General features: G+C 46.5%; 1 protein-coding gene across 1 annotated transcript in view; it reads right to left on the reverse strand.

Moving 5' to 3' along the window:
* Positions 1–6,479: 6,479 nt before the first annotated feature.
* Positions 6,480–20,072, reverse strand: part of WNT3A (Wnt family member 3A) — an 86,873-nt gene continuing 73,280 nt past the window's right edge. The window contains exons 3-4 of the mRNA XM_052791595.1: positions 9,690–9,955; positions 6,480–6,959 (exon numbers count right to left, since the gene is read on the reverse strand). Coding sequence (XP_052647555.1) covers positions 6,480–6,959; positions 9,690–9,955 — 746 coding nt within the window. The remainder of the gene's footprint in view (positions 6,960–9,689; positions 9,956–20,072) is intronic.

The raw sequence follows: 20,072 nt of genomic DNA on the forward strand, positions 1-20,072 counted from the left end.
AGTCAGCACAGTCAGTGGAGTTTGGAGAGTGGTTCAGCTTGCCCTACAGTGGCCACTTACATTTGGCCAGCTGAATTGTTCTCTAGCCTCCACTGCTTGTTGACTAGGAGCAAAACTGAGTTGCTCGTGCACAGGCATCTATTGCCATCTGAGATGCCCTGGAGTTTCTGAAGCATCTGCATGGAGCTGGCAGATATGTCATGGGACTTAAGGAAAGCCCACACTCTTCCAGAGTAGCTTCTAGAAGCCAGTGGGGTACCCTGGAGCATCCCAAATGGCTCTAGATACCTATCTTCAATAATTCAGTTCAGCCCTAGATGCTATGTTTAGGCAAATGGAACCCATCATTGGGCTTGTATGGGAGCTTAAGCACCCAGCTCACATGTAGATACCTGCATTTAAGCATCTCACTTTGTATTCTGAATACCACCCTACGTACCACTGCCTGGGAGTTAACTACTGGCCTCTTGTTTGTGCTTGAAAAAATCTCCCCCTCCAAGGTGGAAATGCACCAAAGACACCTCCGGGAAGTGCAGCAAAGTGGGAGCAGAATGACTTGCCCAAGTCCACGAAGATACTGGAAGGGTCAGGAATGAGGACTAAACACCCCTTCCTCAAAATGGAGAGCACAGGAGTATCTGCACCCCGCAGCAGTCAATGGAGGCCTGAGGCAGGAGGGTCCTGTCCCCTTGCTGAGTAGCAATAAACTGCAGATCAGTAGCTTTTGTTGGAGCACGCAAGAGAGGGCAGGAAACATAAGGATTGGGGGGCTAAACCATGAAGGAAACAATTCAGCAAAAAGCGAGCCAGATCCCACCGCTCCTGCCCAGTGAGAGAGGGGAAATTTAGAAAAGAGATCCTCCCATACTAAGAAGTCCCTACTATACCAGCCAAGATTTAGCTTGGAGAGAGGTATAAAATAGGAGACATAAAGCTATGAAGAAGAGATGGGTCTCCTCCTGCCCAGCCTGCCTTCTCTCCCATCGTTTAATGCTCTCTCTACAGCTTCTCATCCAAACAGCTGCTTGGGCACACAACTGATAGATCTGAGCGAACATCCCACTCACTCGCTATGCCACTGGTGGCAGAGCATTGCCTTCTCAGCAGCCTCAGCTCTGGAGCAGGTCTCTGGAAGAGCTGGGAGTCATTTTCCGATGGGCAGCCTATTTAACCAGGTGCAATGGCTGGTGTCTGCAGGGCAGTTTAATTTGGTGCCTTTTCATGGCCCTGTTTTATCTTCCCAAAGCAATATCATTAAGGCATCAGGGGAAGCCTGGAGTAATTTCCATAATGCAGAACCTAGGACTGGATTCACAACTCCTAGCTCCTGCAGAGTGCTCATGCTGTAACCCTGAATATCCCCAGAAACATCAAACCCCAGTTTTTCAGCACCGAAACATCTCTTTGAAGCTAAAAAAGTGACCCAAAGATCATAGCGTTTCTCTTGTATTTGAATTTAAGAATAGGGGCATGACAAAGATATGAACACACATGACAAATGTATTATAATCCATGGACATCTCTGTGGCAATGTATCTGAATGCACTGAAAACACCAAAAATATTTCAGATTGAGTGGCAGGAGAAATTGCTCTCTGAGGTTTGCTAATACAGAAATCCTGCAATGCTCAGCTAAGACTACAGCACTTCTGTCTGCAGGGCTGATGTGGTTGGCGCTGACTCTGAGATTTCTGTACCATATTGCATTTTGTGGTGTGGTTGTCTCTGCAGTCCCCTCCCAAGATTAAATCCTGACTGCTTTAGTTCTGCACATGAAGTCCCTCGTAAGGAGTGGAAACAATTCTGGAGACTTCAAAATGCTTTGGAGAAGACTGTCAACGCTGAGCATGACATTTAGCCAAAAGAGATACATCAAGGCTCAAGTAATAGAAAATGTCACGCATTTCCCTCCCCATGTTTTTCTTTTCTCTGAGAAAGAGAAGCCCCCAAATTCTAAAACTAACCAAAACAAGAAAAAAAAACTCCTAAACTTTCCATTTCTTTCACAGAAAGAAAAGAGATGAGGCCAAATTCACCCTTTGCAGGTAACTCCACTGTCTTTAATGAGGTTGGATATGGAACTGATGGGGCCCATCAAACCCATCTGTTCAGCTAAAGGAAAGGTTGGATAGCAGCATGTAAGAAGATGGAATTATGTTCCTTTTTTATTTTTATTTTTTACATCTGTGTTACTTGGTTGGATGATATCTTCTCTCTTTTCCCTGGTACTGCCAGACACATCCCTGATACAAACCATCTGCCTGAGGACAAACCTCATCAGAAGTGAAGACTGAAGGGAAGAGCACCATGGATCATGGAGGTTGAGTTGGCCAGCTCCCATTTGTGGGAAATAAATGATCTTTTCCTTTTGACTATGGACTGGTGCATTACCCAGCTCAACTGGGGTGGAGGGGAAGTTTTGACAGAAAACCATTTCCAGACAAGTGCACAATTCAACTGTCTACACATAGGCATCTCATGTCATTTGGACGCCCTACAGTGTCTGACACATCTGCCCAGGTTTAAGACTTGTGGGAGTCCTATGTCACTGAAGCAACAGCTGGATCCCAATAGGATGTTATAGGGCACCTGAAATGTCAACAGACGCTTATATTATTGAGTGAAACTCTAAGTCTCCCCTACCTTTTTCATAGCATGGGAGAACCTGAGGCAGAAGACAGCTCTGGGTTGTATTTAGACCATCTCCTAAACGAGGCCCAGTATAGTCATGTTGATGTATAGGGAGGGATGGCACCTCACTCATCTTTGACTCCATCTTTCATACCAGTACAGCGGCAACCCTGACTTGAGACATCTAGTGTAGGCAGTGGAGCGGGATCTTAGTTTTCCAAAGATACTTCCTGAATTCATGTCTATTAGGAAGCGATGGCCCAAGTCCTTTCTCCAAAGCCATGGGGTCAGACGCAGACCTACCATGTGCACTCGGCATGTTCCCAGACCCCTAGCAGGCTTTCTCTCTTCCCTCCTCATGGGCGGGCAGAGTCAGACCCAGGACTAGGACCCTCAGATGCACTTGGGGTGATTAACAGAATTCACACAGGCATTTTTGATTGACTTTAGTAGCAGCTGCTCAACCCCTTACGTTATATCATCATGGTGGATGACTAATTACATAATAAAACTGAACAAGTATGCATAGGCTTCATTAAAAATCCCTTGAATGGGGTGGAAGTCCCCAACCACTGAGACGTTTCAAGCCTGACCCCAGCTTTGAATGAAGGAGTACAACTTCCAGCCCATCTCAGCTGATGATCAGATTGTAGCTTCACCTCCTTGACTCATGGTGGACTTCACATCATCAGACTGTACCCATCTAAGAGCTCATCATCACTATGAGCTCATCAGCTAAAGTCAGAGGAAAGAAAGAGGTACGCTCAGAGGGCAATTTACCAAATATAGCTTAGATACCATCCTAGGCTATAGTGAATCACCTTCTGGACTCATTTGTTTCTTGCCATTGATCCTAGCAGAAAACTAGATAAATAGCTTAGACTAGATGACACGGCCAGATGAAATAAATTCCACTGCTGCAGTCAAAATCTGTTTGTTTACCTTAAGAGGCAATTGCTCAGCAAATGCCTAGTTTGGTTTTTTTGTTCCCCCGTGCTTCCCAAAGAGCTTCACCTGCTAGTGATGTTTGGTGCAAAAGTTGGGTTCTGGTGCAAAAGCAGAAAGGGTGGATGTTAGCGTGCTGTGGATGGGCTGGGGTCAGAGTCCAGCTCCCATGCACAGAAGCCAAATCCTCCAACCCATTTCTTCACTGGTATGGTATAAAAGAAGGAGTTTGAAACCACCTTGCTTAAAAATACTAGGGTAAAATTAGTTGTGGGTGTGACCCTGCTGAAGTCAATGGATCGACAGGGACCGTGACCTGGAATGATTTGCATCTTTGCTGTCGGGGCACCATTCACTGACAGAAGTACCTGGTGGGATGTGTCTAACATCTCTTGCTGTGACTGCTAGCACTGCATCATATTAAGTAAATCAGATGTATCTTCCCTTGTCCCATCTTTTCCTATTCATCAATGTCTTCTACTGCATATGTGGTTTTCTTCAGCATTTACTTTCTTGACAGCTTGTGTTTGAATATTGGTTATTGTGGCAGTTTCCTCCTGCAGTGGCTTCCTTCTCTATTTGCCATAATGATCAGATTTTCCTTTTCTCCCAGACTGTATTACAAAAATCAGTCATGCATCCATTAATTGGTCCATCTTTCTCTCAGATTTTAGTGATCTATTGCTTTCTACAAGTTGGTGTGTGGCCATCTATTGGGTGCAAAGTTTACATGTACAGATAGGATTGATTGGTTTTCTCCCCATTTTTTCTTTGTCTCTCTTGATCTCTTCCTCTCTCCTTCCTTCCCTTCTGTATCTCTGCTCTCATTCATTGGAGCTTTTTTTTGCAGAACATTGATAGAAGTGCCTCCATCAATAAGCAAAGCTTGCTTGTGCCCTTTGGCACAGCCCTGAGACAAGTGGGTGATGCATAAACTGCACCAGCCTAAGAGTCGTCCCAGGAGACGCCATGACTCAGAGTCAACCCTTGGAGGCATCATTTCCTCCTGTTTTCTCTCTGATGGGATTAAGTTTGTTCCCTGCCTCTTCTGCATACTCCCTCCTTTGGTTCCCCGGGAATAAGCTGACATGCAGGGAAAGAAGAGCACTCCGATTTCTTTACATAGACGTCCAGGTGTGAGCTAGCCATGATTACATTGTCATGAAAAGACTCGTATGGGTCACTGGAAGTTAGATCATGCCCCATTTCCCTTCTTGTACTGAAGAGGAAGAAAAAAATGTCAATCCATTGTCCTTTTCCCAAGTTAGGAACCCAAAGGTATGAGTCAGGCAAAGAGGACACAGGACAAGTGCATCTGAGGCTAAACAGGCTACGACTCCATGCTTGATCCACCACTCATTTATGCCAGTATCAACCAGGAATAATTCAGGCAGAGTTACAGTGCTGTAAATACCAAGGTGATGGGCTGAGATTCACGCCTGATACCCACGTGGCTGAAGGAAGCCCTGATGCCCACAGAGGAGGTGAGAGCCGTTTCTGTAAACTGGCAATCCTGATCTGAAATCAGAAGTAGAGCAGCATGCAAAGACCGAGAGTCAGAGGTGAACAGCAGAGACGGGCCAGCACTGTGAAGTTGGGATTTGGCTCTGTGTCCAAACTTGCCCAAGAAGGTGGCTGTAGAAATTAGGTGTGGAACAAAATTTGGCTTCAACGTGAAACTGTTCCAGCTTGTGGGGAGGGGTGGTGGTGGGTTGGTTCACCATCATGTAAATTAACGGGTGACAAGCAGTCCTTCAGAGTCATGTTCCCGACAGACTTGTGGTCTAAGGCTTTTGCTAAGTGCCCAGGGGGAAGCCTGCATGAGGTGCAGAGAGCGGATGGACTAAGTGCACTTTCCACTGTTGGTGACGGCATTCTCTAACGAGGCGGGAGGGGTAAACACTTTCCCTTTCTTCCTCTACGGGAACAAGCTGGGATGTTGAGGAGCTGGATGTCCTACATCTAGCAGCGAGTGTCCAACCCCAGGAAACTTGCTCTGCACTGCATGTTTCCAAGGAAGACTCGTTGGCTGAGCCATGTACTGGGCCACAGCTGGAGCAACATCTCCATTCGTGGGACTATCTCCTCAATGCACGCACTGAGTCCTCTTCACTTCACATATCAGGCACTGAACTTTTCCGTACCGTGCACATCACCTGTGTGCCAACAGAGCATTTGTAGGAAACCATCAGCAGTTCCTTCTCTTTCTCTCCCTCTCCTTCTCCTTCCCTCCCTCTCTACAGGTGTCACTGAATCCTGTGTCAAATTTGGCAGAAGTTACTATGCTACAAAGTTCATGCGAAGAGCCTGCCCACTCTACAGCTCTATTATATATTTGTAGACTAGTCTGGTTCCAGGGCAAAAGCAAAAGAGTATTTGCATTATTTTTAAATCATTAATTTATCTGCTTTTATTTCTTTTGCTGCTGTTGTTGTTGCTCATATTATACACAGAGTCTGGCCATTTGGGTATGTAGATAGATCTTGGAAAGCTTAGCGCTGCTGTCCAACACAGCCTCTGCCTGGCTGAGGGAAAAGGAGATACTTAGGAAGATGCAAGTCTTTCAAAGGACACTTAATCACACGAGTCACTTCAGGTGGGTGAGAGCAGAGCAAATCCATGCTTTTGCTAATGCTCTTCTTTCCAGCTCTGTGTTGTCGGCTGGTTGAAAAACTGCTGTCTCCTACAGGAGGCATCGTTGGGCGTAACTTGTGTGACTGCCAGATGTACCTTGGGATAGCCCAGAAGTCATTAGACCTATTCTATCCAACCAGTTTTAGCCTTTTTTTAAGTTTTTATTCTTTTATTATCAAAAAAGTAGACTTCTCTCATGTCTGCAACCTCAGAGGAAGTAGGCTCAAATCCATTTCTCCACTTGGAGCCCAGCGAAGGGTTTTGCCTGCTTTATTTGCACGTGTGGACATCGTAGACTCGTATGCACTCCTGACAGCGGACGTAGCAGCACCAGTGGAAGATACAGTGGCACTTCTCTTTCCGTTTCTCAGTCCTTGTATTGTGCCCGCGGCCGCAGCACAAAAGGTCGCAACCATCAATCCCATGGGAAGTGACATTACAGATCCTGTCACGGGTCCCAAAGGAACCTGTCTCAGGGTTGGGCTCACAAAAGTTTGGTGAGTTCTCATAGTAAACCAGGTCCTTCTCAGTTGGAGCCTTGAAGAAGTTGTATTTGGGCCTGAGGGTCTCGACCCAGCCACGGGATTCTCGATGTTTTTCCACCACCATTTCAGAAGCGCTATCGTACTTGTCCTTGAGGTAGTCACCGATGACCCTGAAGTCTGGCTGAGACCACCAGCAGGTCTTCACCTCGCAGCTGCCTGAGAGGCCGTGACATTTGCACTTTAGATGCATGAGTTCAATAATAGACTGAAAAAGAGCAGAGGAAAGGCAAAGAAGAAGACATTAGCCTGTGATCAAAACACATATTGCATTCTGGTATTTAGCCATGATTTCCTAAAGAATTGCAGTGTTTTCATAGACATATTTACACACTTGTGAACAAAAATCACCTTATCCTCCAGCCAATGCCCTGCACAGATGCTGGGTCTAAGGCAGATAAAACCTCTGCAGCTTTATTGTTTTCAGTGACTATCTCTAATTCCCACTCCAACTTTAAGCATCTACCAAGTGCTTTCACTAAGGGATGAAGAGATTTCTGTGCATACTAACTTCTACCTTATCAATGTTCATGTGTGAATATTGCAGTACTATCGCCCAAGAACACAATTCAGACATATCTAGGCAGAGAAGCGAAGAACGCACAAACCTACTAAAACAATGTCTTTGTAAATGAAATATACAGCTATTCCACTGGAAATTAAACAAATATGAAACGTGCTCACCATCTAGCACAGAATTCTATCTTTTACATATATTTCATGTTTACTTAAGCAAACAAGGTTCTAGCCTTGCTGCAGCTATGTTCAGAAACCTGAAAAGTAATATATTTTTATTTTTAAGCCAGGCTTATGATTTTTCTAAAACTGTTTCAAAGAAAAAAAAAAAGCAGCCCAACTTTTGATTTTGAAAGGCTCAGACTTCAACATAAAACACTGTCCTGGAATAAATGGAAAGTTGATTATTGATCCCAAAAGTTTGATATTCACTTTTAACTCTTATGAAATTAGTCTAAAGGTTTCTAGAGGTGTTGCCCTCCAGTATTCTGAGGTGGGAGACAGCCTTATGCAACTTACTTGATAATCTGCATTTTCAGACTGATCAGCAAATTTCCGGGTACGTGAACAGACTAGTGCCAGCCTGAGTCCAAAAGATTTGCCATGAATCAGCACCTTGGTGTTCACCAGGTGCTTTCCTGTGTTATTTACGGAGTATCACCCGCCGCAAAGGAGGTTGTAATTAGCGATGAGAGAGAACCACAAAATGTTTGGTTCATATAATCATGCTGAACTTAATCAAAGCTTCTGGCGTAGTGGTAGGGTTTGAGTTCATATGGGAACTAATATGAAACATTGCCTATGGCTCAGGTTTAGCTGGAAACACTTGAGTATGGAGGCCTGGAAGAACTACCCCATGAGTGCTGGTACGGTGAGGGTGGAAAAAACTAGTGCTTTATAAAACAGTAGGATTTCAGATAATGGTGTGACATCTGCTCTCTAATCTTTGACATCTGTAAAACGTCCAAAAATAACTCAGTGTCAAGTAACAAGACTTACGGTAAAAAGACCTCTGCAGGCCTGTGATCACAGGGACATTTGCTCAAAGCTCAATTTTTCCAAGGGTTTTCATTTTAAGGTAAATCCCTCCTTTCCACTCTGTCCAGCTTCTCCACAGTCCTTTTTGCCTCGTTTCCTAGCACATGTGGTGGCTTTGCTATAGCTCACTGCACAGTCATATGTCCTCCTAGATATGTGTAAGGCCTTCTGCTGAGGGAACAAGACCATATTAATCTCTTCTGACTACAGTGAGGGTATCTTTTTTCCACTGAGGGATAAGCTATATCTCAAGTTTACTACATGAGAAAAAATGCTGTTATCTCAGAGAAGCTGCAGCGTGTTCTCCGTTAGCAAGAGGTTTGTGGTTCAGTTTCACAAATTGTTTCCCATAGATTATGTTCTTCTGGCATTTACAGGCTATTCTCGAGATAAAAAAGAGAATGTTCTCTTGTTGGGATTGTTCCACCTTACGGAAAAGATTCACTATGTACGAGGCAGTCACTGAGATGAGTGCAAGATTTTGTGCTTTCTGTTCCCTTATACATTTTGTTCCATGACTGAAGTGAAAACACGTTAGCTGGCTTTGGGGCATGGTCCAAGTTTAATCAGGAGGTACCAGAGCCACATTGCCTCTCATTTTCTTTAAAAATTCCCTGGGAAATAGAACAATGCCGAGAAGAGACGTGGTGGAAGTGCTCTCCTGCTCTTCCCCACCCTCAAGCCTACAGAGCAGAGTGGTGATCCCTGGGGAATGGACAGTTGCACTCAAGCTAGGATTCACGTGCCAAAACACATACATCTAATGCCATTTGTGAGCTCCGGGGGTGTCTAAGTCATCAGTCCCAAGATGGCAGAGGACTGCAGGAGACACAGTCTTTCCCAGTAGCAGCCCAAGGACAGGCTGGATACTTCAGGATATCTCAGTTTATACTAAAACGCATTTGCTTAAGCAGGTGAATCCTCCCCATAAGCCCTGGTCCATCTCTCTTAAACTTCAGATGTCTACAGCACAGACATCTCTGGCTGTACAGCTCACCTTCTTCCTACAGCCAATGGAGGGGAACAGGCACAGTTAGGGCATCATTAACTGAGCTATTTATTTCAAATATTTTCTTCAAGCTGGGATGAAATCCCGTCCTAGACTTGTCTGTCTTGATCCATTCTCTGTAAAAGAGGTCTGGACAACTGACTCCAAGGTAGACATTTACATCCAGGTGGGTGAATTTACTTACAGCTTTCATAGCTCGGGTACATTGATCACCGCCCTGACGAGAACTACCATAGGGCAGGTATCATCGTTTCATGCTGTAAAACTGCCCAGATTTATGTTTGGTTATTCCCCTCAGTTCCCTCCCACTGTTCATTACGGCAGGTAAGAAAAGATTAAAGGGAGATCGAGAAAGGTGAAACTAAATGTCCTTACAGTCCTTCCAGCTTCGTTGTTGTGCCTGTTCATGGCTGACCGAGCGTCTGGTCTGTTCTCTCGGGCATCCGCAAACTCCCGAGACACCATGCTTCCAAACTCCACGTCCTCGCTGCAGCCCCCCCATTTCCAGCCTTCCCCAGGAGAGCCCTTGTGGCGGGTGTCACAGCCGCAGATGGTGGCCGAGCCTTCGGCGCAGGATCTGGTCACCGCGAAAGCCACTCCAGCAGAGGCAATGGCATGGACAAAGGCTGATTCCCTGGTAGCTGTGAAAGAGAGAAATCAATGAATAGTGGCCAGTGAAGGGACCACGCGTGGCTTTGACCAGCCCTGTGAACACCTTCTCTCAAGGGCATGGCAGAAGGTCAAGAAACTTTCCTTTTCCCTGTGGTCCTGCTTGGACCTACTCCAAAGACATTTTCTTATACTAGGAAATAAGCTCCTGTGTAGACAGGACTAGGCTTGATTTAAGGCCGCTGAGGTCAGCCAAGAAGTTTTGATTAAGGTCATCCTAAGGTCTTAGGATAGGGTCATGACAAAACAAAAACCTGAGTTTCAGGTGGCATATAGAATATACTATATGCTACTTTGCAGGCAATGCACCACATAGCCATACCCTGAATTGCAGTCTTGGCTTCAGAGGCATAGAATTTGGGCTATGTTCCCATAATATGGAAAATGCAGGTCTACACTTAATGACAGCCTCCACTCTTAGTGGTGGGACCAGCACCAGGTAAAGTACCTCCTCCTCCCTCGACTGGGAGAGCTGCTCATGGCTGGAAGGTAGGAAAATGCCAGCATGGCCAGATACTCCCCAGTCTTCACTATGTAAACTAAACATTATCCCCACCCTCCATCCTGAGGCCATTTTCTTTTTCCTAGGCTGTCTAGCTCACTTAGAGACAGTGTCCAATATATGGTATCTCGCATCTATCCAAAGTTTTGCTCACTTACCTAATTAAGGCCCCTGCCAAGGGGACTGGAAATGAGCTTTCCTTTTCTACCCATTGCCTCAGAATGGTAGGTGGGATCAGCCAAAAGAAGTCATGGTTAGGGACTGAGGAGCCTTAGTCTCTGTGAAGACTTTCCTTCATAGACTTTCATCCTAGCTGGAGCTGGGTGGGGAAGGGCAGCTCGGCATTAGCCTGGCTTTCCTGGATGCCAGTGCTTTTTCTACACTGTGTCAAAATGAAACCCAAGCATTTCAAACTGCTTTGCAAATGAGGAATATACAAAAATATCAGGTTTTATCTCCCCCCCTCCTCCCCCCACCCAGTTTTAGTCTCATTATGTTTCTTCACTCGCTAGAAATGACCCTGGAATTCAACACCACGCCTCAGAAAACTTGCAATGCTTTTTGGCTTCAGCAAAATGGCATTTTTATCATAAACAGGGCTATTCTCAAACCCTTGAGGCAATTCTAAGAGGACAAAATGATTTTGATAACTGGCCCCCTAAACCTTCTATAGCATTCCCTGCATGAGCTCACCTCGTGCCTATAGACCAGTTAGCCAAGAAAGCATGTTGTCTCTGATAACCTTTCAGATGATTAGGCAAGGACAGTGTTGAAATATGGATGGATCCAGAAAGGTAGAAGGTCAGGTTTTTAGTTGATGAAGCTTCACCAGCTTCTACTGAGCTTTGCATCAGCTGACAAGGTGCCTACTCAAAACCACTCAAACCTTCTCTGCACCATATTTTGCTGATCTGAGCTTTCCCCAGGCATTTTGGCTTAATCTTTACTTTCTAGATGCTTCCAGGCTTTACTAACGCAGAGAGAGTTTAATATGCCAAGCGAAAAAGCCAACATGTTCTTGGGGAGAAATCAAAACTGCATGCTTGCAGAGCAGTCCCGGCTGGATTGAAGGCTTAAGCAAGAACTTGTGCAGCACCGCTTCGCTTTGGGAAGACTACCAAATACAACAATATGCAAATCAAATAATGTGCATGAACTTACAAGCCGAAGGTATGAGCAATGTCCTGGAACGTGTTGTCAATGCGCATCGTGAGGTTAGTAAGTCACTGAGGGCTAGAACCAAAAAAGGAAAATGCAGGAACCCTCAGTTCCACAATGTGATTTTGAAAACCCCTTGTTCAGCATCTGTCCAGCCTGGAGGATCCCAGCGTCCTGCAAATGGTGACCATGCAGTTCCTGAGTTGTGTGAAAGCTCAGCTTTTGAGAATGAACAGATAAGTCGAGTTCTAACAGGACTGGGGACTTGGCATCTTGCACTTGCCTAAGCCCAGATGGGATCCAGAAGCCAAATCCTGGGGGTGGGGAGCTTTGTATGATGTCTCCAAGGACATCGATGACCAGCCCCGGGGTCTGTGAAATGCAAAGGCTTCTCGTAGAAGCCAGTCAGATAAGCTGGTGGGTTGAATGCCATTACCCTCTGTTAGGGAGGTAGAGGGTATAGAGCCTGACCAGAGAATACCTGACACACCTTCCACCTCCTCCCATTGTGGCCTAACTAATCTTGAAACCCTCTGATATACTGCTGTGCCATGGACTGGAGAGGAAGATGATAATTATTCTTCTTCTTCCCCCTTCTATCTGACAGCTGTAGGGGCTAAAGCATCTTGCTTGGATAGGTTAGCTCTCACCTCCTGGGAATCACCCCTTCCTCTGCTCAGGAGGAGAGACGTGATCCAGGCCTTTGGCTATTTGGGAAGGTGCTGTAGGTGCTGAACTGATGTTTGCAAATGCCATGGAGAGCCCCTGAGCCTTGCCGTGCTGGGACTGAAAAGAAAGCATCTACATCCATGGTGTTCGTGCAGAAAAACCTTCTCCTGTGTTGGTATGAGAGGGGTGGCCTTGGCTTAGGAGTCCACAGGTCATGGGTTTCACCCACCTGGGCTTCAGCAGGAGCCATTAGCTCAGAACAGAGGTGCTTCTCTGTGCATACAGGTGCAGAGCTTACCAAAACCCAGGGAGCTTCAGGCAATGCAGCCAGAGGGTCTGCAGATTTTCTGCATTTGCCAGGACTTGGTTGCAGCTGAACAAGGAGTTACAGGAGGACAGCTTTAGTTGTAGATCCCCAGTCCTAAATCCCAGGTCCGTTACCTAAACTCCCACTGTTGCTAGCCCTTACCGAAAGCCTACAGCTCCAGGAAGGTATTGATAGGATTTGCCTTAAGAAGCACCGATTATACTCAGCTCTCCTCTTCCCAGAAAGAGCCCAATGCCTTTTACAGCCTGTACACTCCGTAATCACTCCCCTGCTTTTGAAATGCAGCCACCCCAGGGGTGGAGTGCAGCCACCACTTAACAGCACACAACAGGAAGCAAATAGCATTGTATCTGATCGTAACTACCTGGGGAATGTAGGCAGGCAGAGCAAAGAACCTGAGATCTGGCCCCGGGCACTGAGGTTAGGAGTTTGTCTCTTGAGAAAGTTGCAGCCGATCTCTTAATGACTCCATGAAATTAGGGCACTGGGTTTACATCTCCTACCCCTAACTTAAGGCACCGAGTTCAATATTGACGCAGATGGAAGAGTGCCATCGCGTGAATCACGTCCTGCCACCTCCTAAGTTATAGGACTGTCCTCGGATTACTGAGCAGACCTGACCCGGCCGAGCTCTGAAGAGCTCCCCAGGTTGTAGCCAGAGGCGGTGTGGCTGCAGGAATGGAGAAGGAGTGTATAGAGATACAGATAAGCAGAAGGAAAGCATGCACTTGTAATGGAAATGAGGGGTTATTAAGGTGCCATATAAAAATGCAAGAGACTTAGCAAAGATAACAGGAAAGTGCAGTATATTTGTCAGGTCGCCTCATTCCTCTCTGGGTGGTTCTGGTAGCAGGAGACAAGCAGCTCATTATGACTTGAAGAGACCTTCAGGAAAGTCATCTGGCAAGAGAAGGTTAATAGGGACTAATACCTCATGGGGATGGTGACTTAAGAGCATTTTAACCACTTTGTTTTCAGTGCAGTACAAGGTCACCAAAGCTCTGGCTTCAGCTTGTTTAATTCCTGCCTGCTCCCGAGTTTCCCTGCAGGGCTTGGAGACATGGATGGCTGGTGCTTCAAGGCACCCTGCTCTGGACCCTTTTGGGGGGGGTTGGCTATCGGTGAAAAAGGTGCTGAGACTTACAGAGGGCCTTTAGGGATGCTTTGTAGCTGCCCACTAATGAAGACGTCTCCAAGTCACTGGTCGCTGCTGGACATTGTTTCCTAAGGAGCCCTGTCTGTGAAGCTGAGAGCCTGAATGTCCTGGGCAAAACACCTCTGACCACCCTATCTCAGCAGCAGAAGCATCTTGGGATGCAAAAAGACACGGCCAAGCAGCATCAATATGAGAATTCAGAGGCCTGAGGATGAGGTGACCTAAGATTTTATTTCCTGCTTTCGCAGGGCTTTTCTATGTGACTTTGGGCAAATCCTGTAGTCAATCTGTGCTTCTGCTTCCTCCTCCATACACCTGAGGACAATCCTGCTTATCTCCTCAGGACTCTGCAATGTTCGATTCAGTGATGTCTTCAGAATCGTGGGCAGAAGGTGTTGGAGCCAAACAGAGGGTCATCAAGTTGTGGGAGGAGGAAGGCAAATGAATAACCACATAAATATCCGAACTGTCTAATGTATGAAACCCACTCTCATGTGTTCTTCTGCCCAAACAGTGACTTATTTTCCCTGAATCTTTCTCTGAATGACTAAATGATTAACTCCAGGTCAGGTAGATATCCCAGATACGTGGGAGGAAGGACTATGTAGAAGGATGAACATAATGGTTTATTTTGGTCTTAAAAAGCTACAGTCCCTTTTTACCACCTTTATACCATAGTACTGAGCCCTGTTGTTGACAGCCTAAATCTTTCCTTCCTCCCTGCACAGTGGCCAGCTGGTAACAGCAGGTTCCTGGGACGGGGCAATGCAACCCACCTTCAGATGTGTTGGGAGCTGAAGTTGCAAGTCCTGTGTCCTGGACCACAGTTTGAAGAACTAGGTGCTATTTTAGAAAGAGGGCACTGCTGTTGCCACTGACTGCTCTTTAAAAGAAAGCAGTGAGATCTGTGCAGCCTTAGAATGAAAAGAAAGACAGAAAGACAGAAAAGAAGAAGGAAAGAAGGAAAGAAAGAAGGAAAGGAAGAAGGAAAGAAGGAAAGAAGGAAAGAAAGAAAGAATGGAAAAAAGAAAAAAGAAATAAAGGAAGGGAGGCAGGCAGGAAGGAAGGGAGATGTCTTGCTTGAGGTGGTTCTGGGCTGTACATCTTGCAAGGAAGGAAGCAGACCTCAGCAGTTGGAGAACAGATAGCAAAGCAGTAGACATGGACCCTGCTTTAAGGGTTTTCCACTCAGCTTGCCACTTTTCTAGATGGTCCTCCTGAAGGTGTGGAAGCTCCTTTCCAAAGGGAACCTTGATGTCTCCAGGACAGCTACTGACTCTGCTCTCTGGAGACAAACTTCCCATGCCAACAACCCTTTACTGCCCAGGACCTTGTCACCATCCTTTTTGAAACATGGCCCTTGGAGTGAAACACGGACTTAATGCCTTTTGGGGCTGGATAGTGTATAAACAAAATGGAAAAAAATAGAATTGTCCCAGATTGCTCCTGGAGATGTGTGAAAGTGAAGGAGAGAGTTCTCACATCTTAGTCACCCCTCCCAGCCACCATGTCTACTCCTGAATAGAGGATCCTAATCCTTGTTCCACACTAGGAAAGACACTGCAATGGTGTGGCTGCAAGCCTTGAATTTCGGACACCGCAGACTTCTTGAGTGCTCTTGGGAGAGTCACTTAGCAACTGGGGTAAAATGGAGAAAATATCTTATCTGCTTAGCAGGACTGTGGGGAGGAGACATGCTGATTTCTCTGAGCTTCGTTTTTCAAAGCTAAAAGACAAGAGAAAGCTACCGGTTGTGTCAGCTACTTGAGACACTTAGACACCCATGTCTTAGAAGATGTAAAGTCTTTCCAACCTTTGTCTGGTAGGGCATGTACCCAGGCAGTGTGAGAAAGGGTTTCAATTCCCTCCTTGGCTCGAGGGGATACAAACCCACAGCTGTCATGTTAGGATTTGCACAACAGTTGACACTACATTGACTCTGGATTAAAAAAAAAAAAAAATCTAAATAAACCCCAAGAACAAAGAAACTGGAAGTAAAACTGGGGGCAGACTAGTGCTTCTCGTATTTAGAGTCAGCAGAGCCCTGCCTCTTACACTGGGGGACTGTCCTAACAGCTCAATTTCCCCCTGATTACTGTGGTTGGGGTCCTTCTTGCAGGTTAGACATCATGGGGATCGCAGAGGAGGAGGGTGTTGTCCAATGAAGGAAGGTGCTGAGGAATTTGTGAAGTGAGCTTTGAGAGTTTTGGAAGCCCAGTCTTTAACTCAGGTGAGGTGAATTTTTGACTGTAGTATAGAGAGGACTACCCAGCTGCTATCAGCACACCGTGGTTTCCTCCTTGAATCCCTCAAGAGACCCCCCTTACCTAGATGTGGGAGGAAAGCTGTGTCGTTCTCTTGTGGGAAGGGACACCCATAAACATCTCCATGGTGAAAGCTAAACCAGAATGGCTTGAATGAAAGGCCATGTTGCACCACTTTGGATGTAAAAGGATGCCAGAAAAGATTAATACCAAATGGTCCTCACCGTGGATGCAGGAGCTGAAGCACTGATGGTGTAAAAGTCAGTGCCTGCTCCTCATTTGCAGCTACGCTGAAGCCAAGGCTGGAGGAAGCCCTCAGCTCTGAAGGTACCTCTCAGAGCTGCCTTGAGCCAAAGCCTCGTCAGTTGTTAAGTAGATGGCGATCCCCAGGAGAAGCAGATTTCTTTAGGCTCACGTTGACAGCCTTGCAGGCACAGCTACTTTCTGAATAGCAGAAGTGAAATCCAACGGGACTGGTGAGTCAGAGCTCACAGGAGTTGCAAAAACATATGCAGACGTCACTGTTGGCTTATACTAACATGAACGGCATTGCCTGCTGGCCCTGAAATTTGTGTGCGGGATAAGAAAGGACCACCTGCAGCAATGCAGCCTTGCTTGTCCCAGATACCAGCAGAAGATACTCCAGTCCCTCAGACCACCTGGCCTCTGTGCTAAACTTGCCAACCAGAAGATCCCTCAGAGCCAAAAACTGAGGGTACAGGACACAGGGATGATGTCCCCCACCTTACGATGCTCTTTGTACCAAAGGGGGCTTATAAGAAAGATGGGGGCAGACTTTTTAGTGGGGCCTATAACGATATGCCAAGGGGTAATGGTTTTTTAAACTAAAAGAGGGTAGATTCAGACTACATATAAGGAAGACATTTTTTTACGATGAGGGTGCTGAAATGCTGAAGCAGATTACCCAGAGAGGTGGTAGATGCCCCATGCCTGGAAACATTCAAGGTCAGGTTGGATGGGGCTCTGAGCAACCTGGTCTAATTGAAAATGTCCCTGCTCATCACAGGGGGGTTGGACTAGATGACCTTTAAAGGTCCCTTCCACCCCAAAACGTTCTATGATTCTATGGTTCTTAGAAATGAAGGGTCACATCTCAGAGCGCAGGACATATTTCTCCTCAGGGAAAGAAGGAGGGAAGGTGGGAAAAAAATGTTAAAAGGCTTTTTTTTTTTTTTTTTATGATCACAAAGAAGCAAATCGTTTGCCAATCAGAACTATTAAATATTGGCATGGCACCAGGTGAAGATGGAGAACAGGGAACCCCTTGGCACATGCCGGCTGACAGATCCATCCGTGCTGCAGAGACAGTGCCCAAGCGCTGGAGGGGAACAAGCGTTGTTCCCATCGTAGAGGAGGAGGAGGAGGAGGATCACAGAGGTGTCACGGCGGCTGTGAGCCTGACATTGCTTGTGGGGAAAATACTGGGAACGTTGGAAACAAAATATTGGCTCTCACGGCCTTGGAGGCAGGCGAGCTTCAGTTTCACCACATTCCTCTTGATTGTAGCAATAGAGGATCCCATATCAGATAAACCAACTGAAAGGGTTTTACATAAGCTGTCTGGCTCAGCCTCAAGCTTCCTTCAGCTCCTCTCCAGAGAGGCCCCTGTTTCCAGTGTTCATATTTCCCCTGACCCATCCTCACCAACCTCAACATGTTGGTCTCCTGCAACAGCATCTCCTGGCCTGGCACCGAAGGCTCCTCAATTACCCCCTTACCCCTTAAAAGGGGATCCTTGTACCGCGCTTGCTGTTTGCTTTCAAAGATGCACCTTCTACCCATTAGGAAAGGCGGAGAAGAGCAAGTTGTGGCCTTGGATGTGCTCAACACAAGGACTATAAAAGGAGGGGACAAGTCAGGCTTCCTGGTGGGAGGGTGAATCATTCCACAAAGCACATTCCCAAATTGGACAGCACGCGCTGTCTTCATACTAGGTGTATTAGAAAATGCTTTAGGAAGTCAAAGCTTTAGGAAGACATCCCGAGCTTCTTTAAAGCTTTCATTTCTTTACTTGGTGTCACTCCCAAGTCTAAACACCAAGCAGCCAAGTGCCCTGGCTCTGATTTTCGGCTCAATCACAGTGGCATCAGTCAGGAAGTCCTTGTTGTTACTCTGAGAAGACTCTGGAGGCTTTAAGAAGATCAGAGCAGGGTGGCTGCCTCACCCAGTGGGCTACAAATGCTGCACAAGGTCCCTCTCTGGATATGAGCGACTCCAAAATTCTGCCTCAGTTTCCCCATTTGCAAAAATGGACAAAATTCATATATCATGGCACAAAAACCCCACTCGTAAATTCATGCAAATGGTGATCACTATTGACTGACACCACAGACCACATCTGGCATACTGTCCATAGAGGACAGAGACAGAAAGCTCAACTTACACTCTATAGCCTGAGCTTTGGGCATCCTTTCAGCCTACAATGTTACAGAGGAGAAGGGCAAAAGGGAGGACTTTTCTCCTCACCCAGTACTGCATGACGCCTTATCCCCTTAGGAGTGATGCTTATGCTTCCATGACAACATCAGTACCTTGAGCTGCCTCTGCGCTGAGCTGTGTGGACACGGATACTTTCTTATCAGCACCTCATCTGGGCTTAGAGCCATTATAGGTCTTGGCAGTAGATCCAGGACCCTCCAGAGCGGCTCTGAGTTGCACAGAGAAGACATGTCCAGAGCTATATAAACCCGCATCAATCTTGTCCAGAAGGGCATGATTGCATTGGATCCTTCGGACGAGAGCAGAGCCTAAATCATTGCCTGGGATCCCTTGGATGCAGAAGGATCACTAAATCCATTCCTCCAAGATCTGTTTGTAAGACTACAGTCTCAGTGTAGATTTACAGACTGACCTGGATGATTTGGAGCCGTACACCAATGAAACCCAAACACCGGCTGCCGTTTTCTGGTGTGTAGGTTTGTCTCGGTTCCCCTTGTCTTTAGCAGCATTTCCCAAGTGGGTTTATCTCCAAGCCCGGGGAAGCCTGCTTTGCAAAACCAGCAGTCCTTGGGGGCTGCAGGTAATTGAGGCTTTCAGGTCTAACCCCGAAACGGGGTGGCTCCAAGAGCAGATGCAGCGGTGGGAGAAATGTAGCTTCGGAGCAACCCACGCTGCAGCGAGTGATGCCAGCCAGGAGCTGCCCCTCAGATCCGTGCTGGGCTCTGCGTGATGCCACAGCCTATGCCCTTCTTCACAGAGAGCCATGCCAGCTCCATGCCCAGCTGATTCTGCACTGTTTCTCATCAAAATCCAGCTCCGGGGTTTGTTTGACTTTTTTATCCTTTTAAAAATCAGGCCCCTAAATGCAAAGACTTATGCAAATGCAAAGCATAATAACAAGTAGCTAACCACACTTTTGCATATCTTGAAGGAAAGGTTAGGTTTGGGTCCCATCTGTGTTTTGAACGAAGTTCTGATTGAGTTCTTGTTTCCTCTGAACCAGCGTGCTAGTGTCAACACATCCCTGGGAAGATGAAAGGCCGTAAAAAGACATTTGATCAGATTAGCTGTGATTCAGATCATTGGAGGGAAATTATTAAATGGGCAATTCCTGCCAGGGAACATGAAGGCGATACAGATAAGAGTGAATGTTGGATTGAAGGAGGTTGGATTAACACAGCTTGTAAAATCCTGAAGGCCAAGTTCCCCTAAAACATCTGAACAACGGGGTTTTTTCTTTTTTTTTTTTTTTTTTTTTTCTTGCTGGTTGCTTATGGTTATCATTGCACCCAGCACAACAGAGCTGCGACCTCCAGCGCGGTGCTCACGCTTCCAAACCTTTCAGGCTCTACCTGTTTCAGGTAGAGCCAGATTGTCAGATGCCGGAGCAGCCCGGGAGCCTCGTGCGCGGCACTGGGAGCAGGACCGGTGCTCCCTGCCTCCCTCCAAGCCCTCGTGTGAGCAGAGGGTGGGTCGAGGGCTGGAATGCTTTTGCTAATTAGCTACTGTCAAAATAACCCCAGGTGATCGCAGGTAACCAGACCCCCAAGAT

Source organism: Harpia harpyja, chromosome 1 (genome assembly GCF_026419915.1).
Source record: "Harpia harpyja isolate bHarHar1 chromosome 1, bHarHar1 primary haplotype, whole genome shotgun sequence".
Lineage (NCBI taxonomy): Eukaryota > Metazoa > Chordata > Aves > Accipitriformes > Accipitridae > Harpia > Harpia harpyja.